Raw genomic sequence first — 17122 nt, 5'->3', positions numbered from 1 at the left:
AATGGCGTTTGTTAGCAACCAGAAAATAACACCAGTAAGGACAAACAGATGAGAATGCTGCGTGGGGTCTGGGTGCCGTGTTGCGGGGCTCGCTGCTTCGCCCTTTGAGACTCGAGGAGCTGACAGTGTGAGTTGGCTTACTGGTGTCGTTTCCTGGTTGCTGCATGGGGTCTGCGAGACGGCGAAACTCAGCCTGAGCACACACACGTGACGTGAGTGTGTGGCGAACTGTGAGTGGAGATCCACGCAGCTGCGGCTGAGAAAAGATAAGGCTGAGTGAGTATGTGTGTGTGTGAGGAGCTCCACGGATTGGTCCATTTGGTCGTCGTTACATCACTTGGTACCAGGAAGAAAAAAATGGAAAAAGAAAATCTCCAACGAGGCGTTCTGGGGCAGCATAGACAGGTCTTTTCTGTGTTAGAGTTTTACTCTCTACAGGGTGTACTTTGAGGGTTTTTGACTCTGCAGACCGTTTACATGCAAAAAAAGCGTCATAACACACAAGGGGACGGGTAGTAACCGGAAAAGCATGACATGGGACCCTTAACTATTTTATTTCCCTAATACAGTATGCAGGACAGCTATTGATGTTTATTTATATTTTGTGTCATTCTAAATGTTACATTTGCATCAAAAATGTTGCAAAACTTTTGAGGGTTAACATTAAATGTTTTGCTAACCAGCCCGTGCCCCAGCGTGTTGACAAATCAACCTTTGTAATGACAAATTACAAGAAGCCTTTGTGCCCCTCTGCCCTTTAAACAAATTGAATTTTTGCTTGGCTCCTGGATGTCTGCAACCCAACCGTTGAATGTGGTAGCAATCAGACTGGAAGAAATTGAAAATACTGGAACAGTTGCAGAAAGGGTACATTAGCTGATCCACTGAGTTTGTGGAGAAATTTAGATTTTTGCATTTTGCATGTATTATTTTGGCGTAGGGAATGAAATAGAGGGAATGAAAATACATTTTTAAATACCCAACCATTCAAAAACAAACAGTGGAGTTGTTTGCCTCTTTTATTAAGTAGACTGATAAGAAGAGAAGCCTTATTTATATATTTATTCCAAACATAAATAACAGTACATTAGCAATGTAGGTATACATTACATATTAACAGGACAAACAACCATTTATTGTCTGGTTCTTTGGTTCAAAGTGCTCTGCAGCATAATTTCAATTTGGCAGTGCAGATAAAACAAGATTATTTTGTACAGCATCTTTGTAGCCTGATTTCCTAAAAGACAGTGAATAAAGACATCTGTGATCATTTTACCTACAGCATGTAAATGCAGCAGGGTAATGCCCAGCTCTTCCTGAGAAAGTTTACAGAGTGGGGTTGAGCGCTGTCACCTTGCGCTCAGAGCAGAGTGTCCACCAGCCGCCGGTAGGTTTCTCTCTCCTGATTCAGGCCGTGATGCTCTTCCACGTAAAGTTTTCCATTCCTTACCACTCTCTCTCTCAGCTCGTGATCTGATAACAGCCTGTGAGATTGATGCACAAATTCCTGGCAGGGATAAAAGCAAAACGATTCTCATTTACTGACAAAAGCAACTTAAAGCTTGCCATTGAAGTGGCTTCAAGAATTTTCTTTTAAAGAACAAAAGATTATCCAAGGCATGAGAACAGAACTCAAATAAGAGCCTGTGCTGATTAGTAAATACTTCAAAAATATCTGTACATTGCCAAATAGGGGAGGGCTTCAAGTCAAAAACAGTCTATCCAAATACTGTAATGCTACAGTTTAACAATAAAAACCAACCAGCTGTCACATTGACATGGTGAGGGAAAGATGAGGATATAAATGAGACAATTAAGAAATGTTTAATATTGTCATCTCTGAACATTGACTGAGATGTGTATTCACACATTATCCTGAATCCTAGCAGTTCATCTTTTGGCCCAGCAGACTAAAAGAAGCCTCCAACAAAATGAATGAAAGTTCCTCAAACGTTGGCTTCCTACAACATGGCACTCAACATTTTTCGAAGCAGAAGGAGCCAATGAGCACACAACGTTTTAGCCACTGCCAGTCAGCAAGCCAATTCACTTTACTTCATTCAAGTGACGTGATTATGTCTGGGGAGGCTCTTGGTAAGGAACGTCTTCTATGTATGGCCATGAGAGCTATAAATCCTTAGCAACAGGATTAAAGCTCAATTTATGAGCAGCACGCCTAGTGTAAATTATAGAGCCAGACAGGAAGTGCCATTTTCCTCTTAAAAAGCTTTTAAGGGCTAGTGCGTTTGTTCCTTTTGACACATTTCTTGATATGTACATTCATCATGTCATTACTTTTAGTCAATAATACATAGGAGGGGATTTTTAAGCAGGCAGAAAAAGTCTAGAGTGCGGTCGACTGCAAACATATTATTTTGTTGACAGAATAACACTCGCTGCCCATCGGCCCTGGCTGGGGTCGTGGTTTATTCAGCCCAGGTCGCAACAACCATCTGTGAGAGCTTTCTCCTGGCAGCTGAGCTGAGCACACGTGACCCCCCGGGGAGGACTTATCCCTGCCACTACAACAACATCACGCAAGAGCATGGCGTCTTGAAAGCACCATGCTCAACTGCCTTAACATATTCTCCTTTTATTTCAAATCTCATTAAATATTAGACTGATAAGCTCTCATTGGACTTATTCCACTTTGCACTTTCCTGCTATGTGTTGCATCACCACAATGTGGTGTCTTTGCTCTGTCCCTGAATGTTAGACTTCTTGATCCTAATCCAAGCACCTAGGGAAACATCAGCTCCTTTTGCTATATTGTATCTGCTTAGTTTGGATTAATGATAATAATTTAAAGTAAGAAGTTTGACAAATTGATGTAAAGGTTTCCTTTTTAAAATTGAGAGTTTAAGTTAAAGTAAGGTAAGTTATTAACAGTCAACACATTTTGGTCAATTGAAGTGATAGAAGCGGACATTGGCTGCAGTGCTAATACATAATATCCTCTCAGACTGTGGTACATCAACACAGACAGTGTTAAAGCCAAATGGGGATTAATGCATGTATGTGGTGGTGACAGTGTATGGCTTTAAATACCTGAGGAGACGAGTACAGCAGGCCAGTGAACTCATGCTGGACTACGGCTGCATTTCCTGGAATATCCCTGGCCAACACAGGTACCCCGAGATCCATGGCCTGTTGGAGCAAACAGATTACATTCGCAAAAGTGGCTAAAATTCACAATGTCACAGAGTAAAGTCACTTATTCACAGACTCATTTATTTGATCACTATCAAGAAAAAAAGCACCTTAAGCACCTTGGAAGTTGTACAGCTCAGCCATTCTGCTCTTTAGTGCCTGAGTTCACTTACACAATTAACAGTGTGCATCAGCCATTACCTTCAGCAGGTTGTTGAGTGAAACATACTAATCGGACGTTAAGCCAGCTGTGAATTGTCTCAATCGACTGTGTTTTAAAGAGATTAAGTGGATTTGCAGGTTTTGCTCACTCAAGATTGGAATAAAGCAATCAATTTGGATAATTGTCCCTGAAGTGGTCAGATAACATTGTAGCTGAGCAAGAAACAGCAGGATAAGGACTCCTGTTAATATTTACACCGTTTCATTTTGACAAGGGCTTTGGATGGCACATTTTCAGTTTTTGAAAAAAATCGAATTCACTTTACCAAAATGGTATTCTACACCATACATAATGCATGAGCTATACAAAGATACAATTGTGTGTAGAGCATTGAAGTCAGAACATGATTTTGTGCTACGTATCAGCCCTTCAGATATTTACCTCCAAAATGGCTGCTGACATGCCCTCTGAGACGGAGCTGTTTACCACGGCGAAGCACCGTTTCATGGCAGCGTGAAGCTCCTGTTGGCTCCTCTCCTGGGCCAAGAAGACCCCTGCTGCTCTACAGAAGCAGCGACAAAGCTCAGTTCTGCGTGACTCAGGGCTAACAGAGGCGTGAATGATGCTAAAGGGCAGTGACAAGCTCAGGGCAGGAAACACAGCTGCACTATATGGGACATGCACGGAGAGTCCAGGTGAACTCCTAACCAGAGAAGGCAGCTTCCTGCCACAGAGCTTTGTTGTGCTGAAGGCCCTTGGCGAAAAACTGAAAGATCAGCAAGGACTTGAGTGGGAGGACATATTAAAAAAAAAAGAGAGGATCTTGGCGCTCCCCTCAGATGTTCATTCTGTTCACATAATGTCAAGATAAATGTAATGGGGCATATAGAAGGATAAGTAGTCTTCAAACAGGAGTAAATTATTGGCAAGACTGTCAGATATCAAATGTTCTTTTATGAGCTGGGTGACTGGTAAAGAAAAGAAAAGATGGCTTACCTTTTAACAACAGCTTCCACTTCAACAGTAAATAAAGGATCAATCTAAGTGAGACAGAAACACCACAGAGACAAGTGAAACCTGCTGGTTTTCATCAAGGAAAGCAGAAATGACTTAATCTGAAAGATGAAATAAACAATAACACAAATAATTATTTATATCATGAGCAAATCATACTCTGAAAATCCTGTATTTGCAGAGATTGGGGTCAGTTGGGGTCGGTGGCCAATCTGATTAATTGCAATGTGGGATTTGTGTGCATTAGCAAGCCCGCAGAAAAGTCAAAGCGTCGCAATTTAGGTCAAAGATGTTGCCAAGCAAGCTGCTACTTTTTTTTCTTTTCCATTTTATAGCTCATGAAATTTCTAAATAACATCTGCTTTAAAGCACTTGTGCATTACAAATCAAAGAATCTGAATTGTTTTTGAATCCCGGTTAAATCTGGGACTAGGCAGTCATTGTTAATCCAGCAGGGGATAAATCACGATAACTGCTGTAGTAACGAACACAAATAATTTAGGCACAGATTCTTTGCTCTTCCATGGTAAATCAAAAGAAATCAGAAGTGAAGGAAGTGGCCAGTCAGAAGAGGAAGGCTAAGTACCTCCATGGTGAATGTACCATACCTTCCTTTAGCCTTTGTGCCATTTTGCCCAGTTTCTTGTTTGTGAGCAAGTAATATAAACTAAAAATAACATTATTGAAAACATTTTGAGATGTATTTTATTCAATAATAGTAGAGAACATAGTGCACATTGTGGGGGAAGATAAGTCCCAGCCACAGAGGAGCAGGATGTGTCATCGCTGACAAACTGACCTGAATTTTCTTCTTAATGACAGATGCTGTGCAGCCAGAGCACTTATCACTTGAATGAAGTAGCAGCGGATTTATTGTACCTCATGACAGCCGGAGCAGCATTTACGGTAAATTCATTAGTAAAATTATGGTGGAAATGTTAAATAATTGAGGGAAATTCTGGCCATCCTACAAATGCATGTTTATAATAATAATAATGATTATAATAATAATACAAATAATAATACACTGTATGTCTTTGGATTTCTCTAAAAAACAAACGAGCACTTTCAATGTGATTCAGTGGTCTCGAGATGAATCACACTTCCCCTGAACCATTTCATCAAACAACAAAGCAAAGCGCAGCAAGAAGCGGCAGTCAGACAGTGAATAAGCCCCTAGCCACGTCTAATTGAGTTGTTTTCGAACAAATCTTAAGAAGAACATACCTTTTGCCTCACAACACTGTTTGAAAGAAAGAACAGACACAAACATACTGTACACTGGTGGCATATCAAAGCAAGTCAGGGGGAGAGAAGATAAAGACAAACACAGAGAGAAATCAATGAGTGCGAAATTGGAAATGAAATGAGTGAAAAAAAGAACAGTTGTAAGAGCACTCAGGCTGCTGCTGATATAACCTGACTCTAACATAAAGGTGCAATCAGAAAAAAAAAAGAAAAAGAGTCATGTTTAAATACTCCCTCTTTTTGGCTGACTGGTTGATTTATGAATATCATAAAGGCAGGCTTCAAAAGTTAAATAGTTATTTTGTTTCAAAATATTTGCCATGCTTGACAACAATGTCAATGTCTTCAGGAATGATACACAGGGTGATGGTGTGTGACAGGACTGCAAACTGCTTTGGCTGTTATTTATACTAACATGAGGTAGGTCTTTACAAGTCCCTAGTAAAAGGTAAGAGCTAATCTGGAGTAGGCCATGCACGACTACCAAGCAGAGAGCCAGTTTGACAGAAAAATTACCAAGACCACTGATGCCGCTGACCCTCGCCCTATTTGCATAAGATTGCCTTTTTCCTCCTAGGGCTGCCAGTTAATTCCAGCTAAACAGCTAAAGCCAGTATCTCCGCCACATCCAATTAGAGGCCGCTAGAAGTCCCAGGGACGGTTTCTATGTAGATACAACTGAACAGAGAGTCACGCTACAAAGGGAGTGTTAATGATTGTGTTCTTACCTTTGGCCCAATAATGACCAGAACATTCAGTGGATTCTCATAATGCCACTCTGAAAGATACAAGTAGTAGTCATGGAAACAAAAACACAACACAAAAATATATCAGCAGCAGATCATCTGTAAATTACTTACAGCTATTCTTGCTTGGGGCAAGGTACAGTATGTTCACATTTTTAGGCATGTGGGTAGCACAATTTAGTGTGAATGTGAAAATACATACATTTTGTTCTATTATCTCAAAGAATCCCTGTAGTGCTTTACCATAACTGTGTGCAACATAATGAAAGTCATATACATTACAAGGAGGACCCTGATGTTGCTAATTAATTATCACGGTTGAACATATGAAGATACATAGTCAAGAAAGAAACAGGCAAGACCCAACAAGATAACAAGGGAACATTACTTTGTAGGGCCAACATGATCTAAGGAGAATCTCATTGCAAGTTCACATACATGTTTTAATTAGCTGAAACTCAACTGCCGAGATGTAACTTCATTTCTTATTGATGAGGACATAGCTATTGCATCTACCACAGGTTACAACAGACAGTCAGAAAGGCTTTGCATCTGGGTTTACAGGACATTAAAGAGAAGTGCGGCACCTTTAGATGTACAATAAAAGTGTTCATGGTAAATGTAGTCAGTTTGTCATTATAGCAAGAACTGAGGAATGTATTCCTTAACTCACCTACATTCACCATCAAAACTGATTGAAAGTACACAGAAAAGGTTTTTCCCTTTAAGGTTGAGCAAGCTTGAAACAAGCTCAGTCTTTAGCTGGGCTAATTGCCAAGTTACTCAACTATGATGTTGATAACATTGTTTTATGTTTTTCAATACCAGTTTATTGTATAATAGATGGTAAACAGAATAAAATGTAAGGTATACCTGAAAAAACCTCCACCAGATAAAGGGGGTCCTTGACTCGTCTGAGTCCACAGACCAAGAGGAAGACACGCAGCTCATCCACGTGCTCTATGCTCGCATCTGGAGAGGAGCCAGACACACAGAGAGAGCACCAAAATATCAAAACACTGCATAATGAACATCCCGAGTACATCGACGGATAATGAAAGCAATACATCACCCAAGGTCATGAGGAAAATAAGACAGCAGTGACTAATGTGCTTGCACAATTCTCTGATCAGAGTTGTAACACACGGCAGGGAAATAGACTGCTGAAAGCATGGGAAGGTTGAAGCCTAATCAGTGTGTAATGCGGCATCATAACTACAGAGCAGTGTTCGGGTGACAATTTGCTCACTGAACAACAATAGATTAAAATGAGCTAACCCAACATCACATAACAAGATCAAACATTTTCAGAACCTTGCTTTTAAAGGGAGGCAGAACCACTGAATCTGCTCTTTTCCCAGATCATCCAACTTTCTGGATCAATCCAGAGATTAGTCAGAAGCTGGTCGGCATTCAACTGTGAGCCCTGCCAACAAGCACTTTCCTGCACCTGACCTTCCATAAGCAACAGACACAAGTCATGCCCCTTACAACACTAGATTACCATGATGGCAACACTTGAATTACCTTTAATAATAATAATAATAATCCTTATATTTATTATAGCGCTTTATCAAAGACTCTCAAAGCGCTTTACAAATACACATTACACATACAGATCATACATGTAATGGTCATATACTGTGGACAATACCCACAGGAGCAAATTCGGGTGAAGTGTCTTGCCCAAGGACACAACGGCCTGACGCAGTGGGGCGGGAGCGGGTTTCGAACTGGAGTTCCCCAACGCCCCCTTGATCTGATGATCAAACGCACAGACCACTGCGCCACCCGTCCCTATGAGGGACATTTTTTTAGTGCCTGACCGCTAATGATCGACAACGACCAAATAAGTGAAATCCTTAGTGTTGAGATAGTGCTGCTAGCAGTGTCTGTTACAAACAAACCATGTGGAAATAAAACCGCAGACAGACACAAGCAGGTGCTTGAAGCACAGTGAGAGTAGAGTGAAGTCCCCTGATGCCAGATAAGTCCAGATCAGGAGGCTGAAGCAGCTCTTTAATGCTATTAAAGAGGATCTTAAAATGACAGCGTGGTGTCTGGGCATTGACCCTAATTCAAAATCCAATTGTCAAAAAAGCTCTTTATCTGAGGGATGTATTGAACTTACAAAGATGTATTAGATGAGAAAGCATGTCGGCCGAGGTAACAAACATGTCACTTTCTCAGAAAATAATTGAGGATAGCTGGAATTATACAAGAGCACAGATGTGTCAAAGTGAGTAAAACATTCTAAGAAATATTATGATAAAACAAAATCCCCTTTGGATCTAAGGCACAATTCATCTTTCCTTGGGGGAGTAAAACACAATTGTACAAATCATCTGTTCTGCAAGCAGTTCTGTCTGTTCTATGCAAAACACTTTTTGTTCATTTGCCTTTGATTTCAGAAGGGCATTCTGAACAGTCCTTAAATCAGTATGTTTGTAAATGTGTGTGCATTGATATGAGAACATCTTTTGAACAGCTGCTTTTAATCTGTCGTATGGAACAGGGTAATTAAGGCAACATATATTGCAGCGGGGGACCACACACACACACACACACACACACACACACACACACACACACACACACACACACACACACACACACACACACACACACACACACACACACACACACACACACACACACACACACACACACACACACACACACACACCACACACACCACACACACACACACACACACACACACACACACACACACACCACACACACACACACACACACACACACACACACACACACACACACACACACACACACACACACACACACACACACACACACACACACACACACACACACACACACACACACACACACACACACACACACACACACACACACACACACACACACACACACAGGATATATTGTACCAACAAATCTACACTGGTAAGACATATTAACCTAATGCTGATGTTTGATGATCACATATTGTGCTGTATATGTGAAGTTTTAAAGACGCTCAACAGCTCTGAAAGGAAGATAACATGTGTGCGCTTTGGCTAGTTCCCTTCTCTTAGGAAATATGTCTTTAAAATATATTTTGTCGGAAAACAAACTGTCATTTTTTCTAGCATGTGATAAAGCTGTGTTAGTGATGTATTTTTTAATGTCTACACATTCCACGAAAACTCATCATGGCAATATAATGAAGCCATTTTCAAGCATGACGTGTCCCCTATGGCACAAACAGTGTTCTCTGATCATGGTCCCACACCATAAGATGACGGTAAGCATTAAACCTGACATCTAACCTTACCTCATCTCTTGATTCTTCATTAAATTATACCAATTCATGCGCACACTTGAGGGAAAGCTTCTTATGTAACTCATGTGATATTCATGCTATCCCTTGAGGATCAGGTAGCTTGACAAAATGACAACAACAGAGCCTCTGCATGTTTACTCTCACCCTTCAGGGATTCAAAGCATTGCTGTTCCTCATGTATGCCCCTACCTCAAAAGGCACGCATTAGGGGCCGTACACAGAGTGGCTTTTATGGCCTGACACCTTTGGATGCCAGTGCTGAAGTATGTGTGCCTTTGGAAAGTATTCAAAACCAAAAGGATAACACATACATACAGTATAGTCACATATCTTCAGTTAGATTTTCTGTTCACAGACGGATGTATTTTAGAGTGTGCCTCCAGGCCACACAAAATATGTTTATTCCAAACATTCAAACCTCCACACACACTTTAATTAAACAAGCCTACTTTCAATATACTACACTTTGTCTTTAGTAATGATTGATTTATCAGAATACAAGTTGCCGCAAGAGTCAATTATTTCGGCCAACGCAGTTATGTTTGAGCAAAACTAAAACATGATGAGACTAATTATTTGAGAGGACAGAGCAGGTAATGAAAGTTCAAAAGGAGAACATGGAATATCTCATCTATTAGACAGCAGAAAAAAAACTTTTTAGTTTTATGACAAGGCACATTTAACAACAATTAAAGATAGATTGCATGATCAGTTAACATTGTATATAAATGCAGCTCTGTGAATTAGGGCCGTCATTTTGACATAAAAACACAATATGAAGTTTGCTTAATGCTGTGGTGATAACACCATGGCAAGGAAAACGTTTTTTTTTTTTACTGACAAATAACACAGATCATTTAACACAGTCAGACAGCACATATGCAGTCAATTCAACAATGTGTTCAGCTCCAAAAGGAACCCTGAGTTGGATAACAGTGCTTTAACACATCACTGAGGAAAAGCACAATAGTAGTGACTCTGATTTCAACTGGAACAAATGTAAAAGTGACTCAGGGCAATTAGTATTTCTCACAGCGTTTGTGAATTGTTGTGACAAATGGCCCCAGGCCAGAGAGCTATTAATCAAATGTTCCTCTCTGTACCCAACTGTGCTCTCTATGAGCACTAATGTACCTTGGATGGACATCATTTTGCAATGTCCAATTTAAAGTCTGCGCTGCTTGCGAAGAGGATGCTCAGAGTAACAGTGCATATTAACTGAGCTATTCAAAAGGGAGAGGAAGACTGAAGAAGAGTGTTGAAAGGGTAATTCAGCTACAAACTCTGGCCTCTTGGACAATCAGACACATTGAATATAGCTCAGAGTACATTTATGCTCTTTGATTGGTACTTTTAGGATGGGATGTATGATTGCTTTCCCCATTGTGCTCTCAGTGATGGCTGCCCAGCTCTGCCCTGCACTACACGATTGGACACTATGTCCAATTGTGCAGGTGAGAAGCATGCCGTCTAGAATATAGCAGAGGGCTATTATGTACAATACTGCAAATGGTTTAAAATATGTGACACACCTTGGTATACTGTAGCTGGTCAAAACGACACCGATAAAACCTATTTTACAAGGGATCTTAACTTTTAGTGTGCATGTACCTTTTCATTTTATTGCATTGACGTTTTATCCAGCACCTGTCCGTAAGTTCAACCAGGAAGACCGTCTATTCACTATTCCTACGTAACTACTCTCTCTCCTCTCAATAAGTGATCGGGGGCGTCACTCTCCAGCTTAACCAATCACTTCGCTCTATTCCCAAGAGCCTATAATAGCGCTCTGCCAAACCTTTTAAATCTGCTCTCCCCCCTCTGACAGCTGTCATTTCAGGTGACTCTACGCAACCCTCCTCCGACCCTTTTCACCTCCTGTCTCTCTGAATCCAGGGTCAAGCTAAGGCACTCCTCTTCGGACCGAACCCAACCATCCATTCACCACCACCAGTGTCTAGACCCCAGGGGGGTTTCATCGGATCGGTTCTACCCTCCCGAATGATACTTCCTGCACAACGGGGCCTAATCGCCAAAATCACCATTACATTCATTTGTGTATCTTGCAATAAATATGTATTCTTGCATCAAAACCGTCTCTCCTGATTGAAATAAGGTTGTGTAGATGTGCCAACAACTATTCCTGCTAAAGTTTCAGACATAGCCTTAATAATAAGACGAGAAACGACTTGCAGCTATCCAAAGCATGACACATACTTATCACAGATGTATGATTCTGCCCTGCTTTGTAAGTGTTTTTTCATCCTTAAGTCCTGTACTCTTGATGACCCTTAGATTATTTCCTAAATTCCTACTAAAGGCAAGAACACTAAATAGTAAACAAACAAAACAAATGTCCTGAGTAAGGCCTGCTGATAATCAAGTCAAACATTAGGCAATAGGTGAAAAAATAACCAACATAAGTAGTAACATTACCTGAGCTCCTCAAGAATTCACTCCAGCAGAATTTCTCACTCACTTCAGTCTGGATACCTTTAAAAATAAAGCAGTTTTCTTGTCAGAACCTTTACCGAACAACAATGTAATAACCATTATGTAGAATCATATCAACAGGTTCTTTGTTGTTGTATAGATTAATAACCCTAGCGACCCTAACCCTTAAATAAAGGGTTTGTATACACCCAAAAGTAGAAATATCAATCACATCCAATGTTCATGATAACCTTAGATAGATAAATAAGTACCTTATTGATCCCAATTGGGACATTTTTGAATTGATATTGGACATACATAGTGTTTGTATGACTTATTCATACATCTTAATTCTATGTAAAATAAACAAAATCGACATACTTAAAAACCTTTTTATGAGGTTTGTGTCAAAAGTGCTTCAGTGTGATCACTATCTGGGGAAAAGCATTCAAATCAGCTTCCACTGGTCAGAGCTCAGCGATGCAGCTGGCACAGGGCTCTGCTCTAATCTATGTAGGGACTATTTGCCATTGGAGGCTGCGGGTGGGAAACAACATGGAAGAGTGATTTGGGCTGTCCTCCATGGTGAGGTGGCCAATGGCAAGAGCAAATACAACTCTGTACTGCAGACAGCATGATAATGGAGGGAAAACATGTCAAAGCTGATAATGCAACACTTCAATGGCGAAAAAGGGATTCACAGAATGAAGCGAGGATATTCATCAGGCAGAGCTTACCTTGGGGCTGCACATAGATTCTACTGCTCTGGGACAGCTTCAGAGAAAAATAACAGAGGAAAACAATTCTGATGAAAACAAATTCAAAACAAAAATACACAAGTGTTTTGAATCAATCAATTCTGAGTGTTTGTTTATATAAATTACATTTGATTATTGCTAACTGTGCTTCTTTCTCTTGTTGTCAGACAATAGAAGCCAATTAAAGCTGTTTGTGCTCCAAACACATTTCATCTAAATCCAAACTTTAAAAGAGAGTCAGGAAAGCAGTTGGTAAAGATAATGGGGGTGGTAGTAAATACATCACAGGGGATGAAGAGGATATTGACTGGATGTTATCACAGTAGATTCATCCCCTGTGTAAAAGCATGGCGATGCCTCTCAGTGCCTGTCCTGTCTGCCTGCTGTCAACACTAAATGGCAGAGATAAAGCATGCCACTCGCCTCAATCCGCAGCCTACGGCTAGAATCTCATCTTAAAATAAAACATGATAATATTGTCTTAATGGCTAACTATTACGAGGCAGGGCAGCATATTGTGTTTGTATAGTAAAAGCCCTTTAGTTATATTTATTGGAGCTGTCAGGCTATTACTGTGTTTTGTAGTGTCGTAAAAAGCAAACAAAAAACGTTTGCTCTAACTGATTTTTTATAGTAGCTTTGTAAAACAGGGGTCAATTGTTTGTAAATGTTATCACCTTGGAGGTATTAGTTGCTACGTTTATGTGAGTGATGTTACTGTAACAACCATGGCACATGAAACACAGGCAACACGTGCAAGCATCAGTGCTTATTCCAACCACTGCTCTATTCAAATGCAAAAGACATAATCATACCAAATATAATTCTGCTTCTTCTTTCAATTTGTCAGTGAATGCAACTGCAAACCTGTCAGACAAAAAAAAAAAATTATCACCCCTTTGAAATTAATATAATTAAAACAAGAATGTAATTGGCGGCAGTACGTTTTAGAAGTTTTCAAGCAGTGACAATTTTCACAATAAAAGAGGAAAAAGCAGTGGGAACAGAAGTTACACAAACTTCTCTATGCTAAGGCTGAACACGTGAGAGCAGAACGAGTGCTTGTGGTTTGAAGACAAAGGATTCAAGAATACAGAGGGAAAAAAATGAAATGTGGAGCAAAAAGTACAGTGGCGAATATGAATTAGCCCAGTGTGAGCATGCACAAGTTAAATGGCCAAAAGGCTCAGATATCTTGATCAAGGCTGTGTGAGAAGGCACTAGCAGCGGGAGGTGCGTGGATATAGATGTTTGAAGTCACAAGACCTGGATCTCCCCAGTTCTCCCAGAAGGCAATTATCCCTTTAGATTTACTCAATGCCAACTATTTCTTATCATAATAGTAACCGAGCCACCAGGGTTCTGATGTTAAGGCACAGAACAGGATATGGATAAGCTTTTTTCATTGTTTAACTATGGGAGGAGTGATCACACTAACTGCACAGATGTATTTGGCCTTTATATGTTCCTAATACTTTCATACCAGTTCTTTGTTTGATGTCCAGTCTTTTTACCCAAACACATATTTGATACTCTTGTCCATATGATTTTTATAGCTTGAAAAATAAAATTGGTGATCATAATTGCTTCAGTTGTTGGAGCTGAGCACTGAATACTTAAAGCATTACTGGTCAATAACACTACATGTGTTTCACTTGTACATATATAGTGATTAATGACAATATATCATGTATGCCAAATGGTCACAACTGTGGCAACAACTTTACTTTGAGCCTGTGAAGCTCTAATCTTTTCCTAGACTTCAAAAGCACATGATTAATACAATTTGAGATTAGAGAGTTATCTTCAGAGATATCTTGATTGACACGAACCATTTCAGTTAAGCGTAAACTATAAAATGTACTTCCTGGTTGCACTTCAAGATGGTGACATCTGCATTAAAACCTCTGTAAAAGGAAGTAAGCGACATATTGTGTGAGACATTACTGGCAAATGTGGATATAAAAAATGTTAACATTTATATCACTCTCTTAACGGATAACTTGTCATATAAATAGTCCCATTGCATTTTATTAGTTGCACGTGTGCTTTTCCTGCAATAAAATGTTTAAAAGTCTGCCATATAGTATGGCAAGACGATTTAGCTTTTATTCATTTCTGGAGGATATAAAAAAATCAATTCTTACTAGTAAGAATGCAAATTCTTGATATAAAAAATGCATTCTTACTAGTAATAATGTTTATTTCTGATATCAGAAATTCAATTGTAACTAGTTGTAATGTGTATTCTTGATATCAGAAATGCAATTTTAACTAGTGAGATTTGCATCGTTTTTCTCATTCATTTCAATGGCAGTTGGAATTTGAACTAGTCCAAATGCCAATTTCTGATATCAGTAATTCAATCGTTACTAGTTACAATTACATTTGAACTAGTAAAAATACCAATTTCTGATATCAAGAATTCAATTTCAACTAGTCGAAATGCCAATTGTTGATATCAGGAATTCAATTGTAACTAGTTATAAATACAAATGTAATTATAACTAGTAACAATTGAATTCCTGATATCAAAAAAGGATTTTGAACTAGTTTAAATTGTATTTCTGATATCAACAATTGAATTACTGATATCAGACATTTGAATTTGTACTAGTTCAAATGTAATTGTAACTAGTAGGCTACCAATTGAATTACTGATTCAAATTGCAACTCCCATTGAAATGAATGAGAAAAACGATGTAAATCTCACTAGTTAAAATCGCATTTCTGATATCAAGAATACACATTACAACTAGTTAAAATTCAATTTTTGATATCAGAAATAAACATTATTACTAGTAGGAATTGAATTTTTGATATCAAGAATTTGCATTCTTACAAGTAAGAATTGATTTTTTGATATCCTCCAGAAATGAATAAAAGCTAAATCGGCTTGCCATAATATGGACCCTATATTACACATTTAAAATTCAGAAGCAAAACAAATTGTTCTCCACGGATATCAACAGACAAAGACCTTTTATGGGTTAAAATAGTTTGCATCAACATCACCTGGCTTTCTGTAGCACCTGCTCCATAACCACACGCTTCTGCTCAACTTTCACATCTTCATTTATATCTGTTCCGCCAAAGATAACACCAAAGGGTACTTGGATGTCTGGTGTAAAGGTTAGACATAAAACAGAAAGATCCTGACATTTATAGGACAGGTAAGTGTACTTGTATGTCTTATATTATTTTTTTGACAAAAACACATGACTTAAAGGTATATGGATAAGTGAATAGATCATGACAGCAAGGATGTTTACCTAAGAGAAGTCTGCCTGCTTTAAACAGATGGATGGCCAGTGCACCCTCAAATGTAGGATTACTAGATATCAGGTTTGCCACCTCAGCAGGAGACTGAAACTCTGCTGCATCTCTGAGCTCACAGGTGTGTCCAGCTGATTCAATGTGGGACCTAAAACAAAATAAACATGACCATGGATAAATAAAGTTTCAAACATCAAAGCTTCATTGGAAAAGCCTTGTTGTAATCCTCAAATGTTGTGTTGTGTCCTTGTTGTTGTTGTCTACAACTATCCTTCTAAAGCTGCATATTACTGTATCAGGTTATAGCTGATATACTAAAGCCAAAGTGCACTAAGGTAGGTAGTTAAATAATTATGTTACAGATGATTTTTTAAATAAATTGTACAGTCAAGTAGACCATTTCATTATGACACAGCCTTGGCTTACAGTGAACTACATTGCTATTGCCTAATGCAGCTTCAACAGGTAAGTACTAATTAGCTGTTGTAGCTAGCTTAGCAACAACGTAAATTACCTTATTCTCTCAGCTGTAGTGTGGTTTCCAGTTTTAGGACTGAGGCAAGCAAGAAAGAGTAATTTCATATCTTCACTAATGGCCGGTATGACGAGCTAACTAGTTAACATGTAAACATTAGTGAAAAACAGGTTGAAAAATGCAACAAGCAGAGCCTCTAGGTGCTGGTTCAGTAGGCTCGCTAGCTGAACTCGTATCACATTTCCTGAACCCATGCCTGCAAGTTATACGTAGAGCAAAGCTACAGAGTACAGAGTACACCCCACACGCCCCACACGCCCCACACTTGAAATGTCTACAAGTCCGTCTCCTATATGTTCCCCTGGAAACACATGACGGTAGCACATACTGTACAGGCCCTGTTGCCCCATATCAGTATTTAGTTTCGAGACGAATATTTAGGACTAAGTAAAAATAAAACGACAGGCAGCTTCCTGTCTGCTGACAGGTTTGTCATATGCAGTATCAGCGATAATAAAACATGAAGAAAAATAAAACAACCGCATCACCACTTCC

The 17122-nt window shown here is 39.3% G+C and overlaps 1 protein-coding gene across 8 annotated transcripts; it reads right to left on the bottom strand.

The window, feature by feature from the left end:
• Nucleotides 1-62: 62 nt before the first annotated feature.
• On the bottom strand, nucleotides 63-16922 carry glt1d1 (glycosyltransferase 1 domain containing 1). Of its 8 annotated transcripts, XM_034212732.1 has the most exons (14): nucleotides 16607-16922; nucleotides 16089-16240; nucleotides 15832-15937; nucleotides 13632-13683; nucleotides 12796-12832; nucleotides 12062-12118; nucleotides 7195-7293; nucleotides 6304-6353; nucleotides 5555-5608; nucleotides 4310-4353; nucleotides 3755-4079; nucleotides 3049-3147; nucleotides 1354-1507; nucleotides 63-256 (listed from the first exon to the last, which is right to left on the bottom strand). In XM_034212732.1, the coding sequence occupies exons 1-13, from the start codon at nucleotides 16672-16674 to the stop codon at nucleotides 1361-1363; spliced, it is 1290 nt and encodes a 429-aa protein (XP_034068623.1). In that variant the 5' UTR covers nucleotides 16675-16922; the 3' UTR covers nucleotides 63-256; nucleotides 1354-1360. The 8 variants fall into 8 exon arrangements, with proteins under 8 accessions (XP_034068623.1, XP_034068622.1, XP_034068625.1 ...); XM_034212731.1 differs by lacking the exon at nucleotides 63-256 and having other exon boundaries at nucleotides 1006-1507; XM_034212734.1 differs by lacking the exon at nucleotides 63-256 and having other exon boundaries at nucleotides 1006-1507; nucleotides 3755-3938.
• Between the last annotated feature and the right edge of the window lie 200 nt (nucleotides 16923-17122).

This window comes from Gymnodraco acuticeps, unplaced genomic scaffold, assembly GCF_902827175.1.
Source record: "Gymnodraco acuticeps unplaced genomic scaffold, fGymAcu1.1, whole genome shotgun sequence".
Taxonomy (NCBI): Eukaryota; Metazoa; Chordata; class Actinopteri; order Perciformes; family Bathydraconidae; genus Gymnodraco; species Gymnodraco acuticeps.
Note: the sequence above shows the minus strand (reverse complement) of the source record. Positions and strands in the feature narration are given on the sequence as shown.

Coding starts and splice junctions, on each gene's coding strand:
- glt1d1 (XM_034212732.1), bottom strand. CDS start 16,674: ATGAAATTACTCTTTCTTGCTTGCCTCAGTCCTAAAACTGGAAACCAC. Junction 12,833..13,631: donor AAGAAGCAGAATTATATTTG/GTATGATTATGT, acceptor TTTTCTCTGAAG/CTGTCCCAGAGCAGTAGAAT. Junction 6,354..7,194: donor TCTGGTGGAGGTTTTTTCAG/GTATACCTTACA, acceptor TGTATCTTTCAG/AGTGGCATTATGAGAATCCA.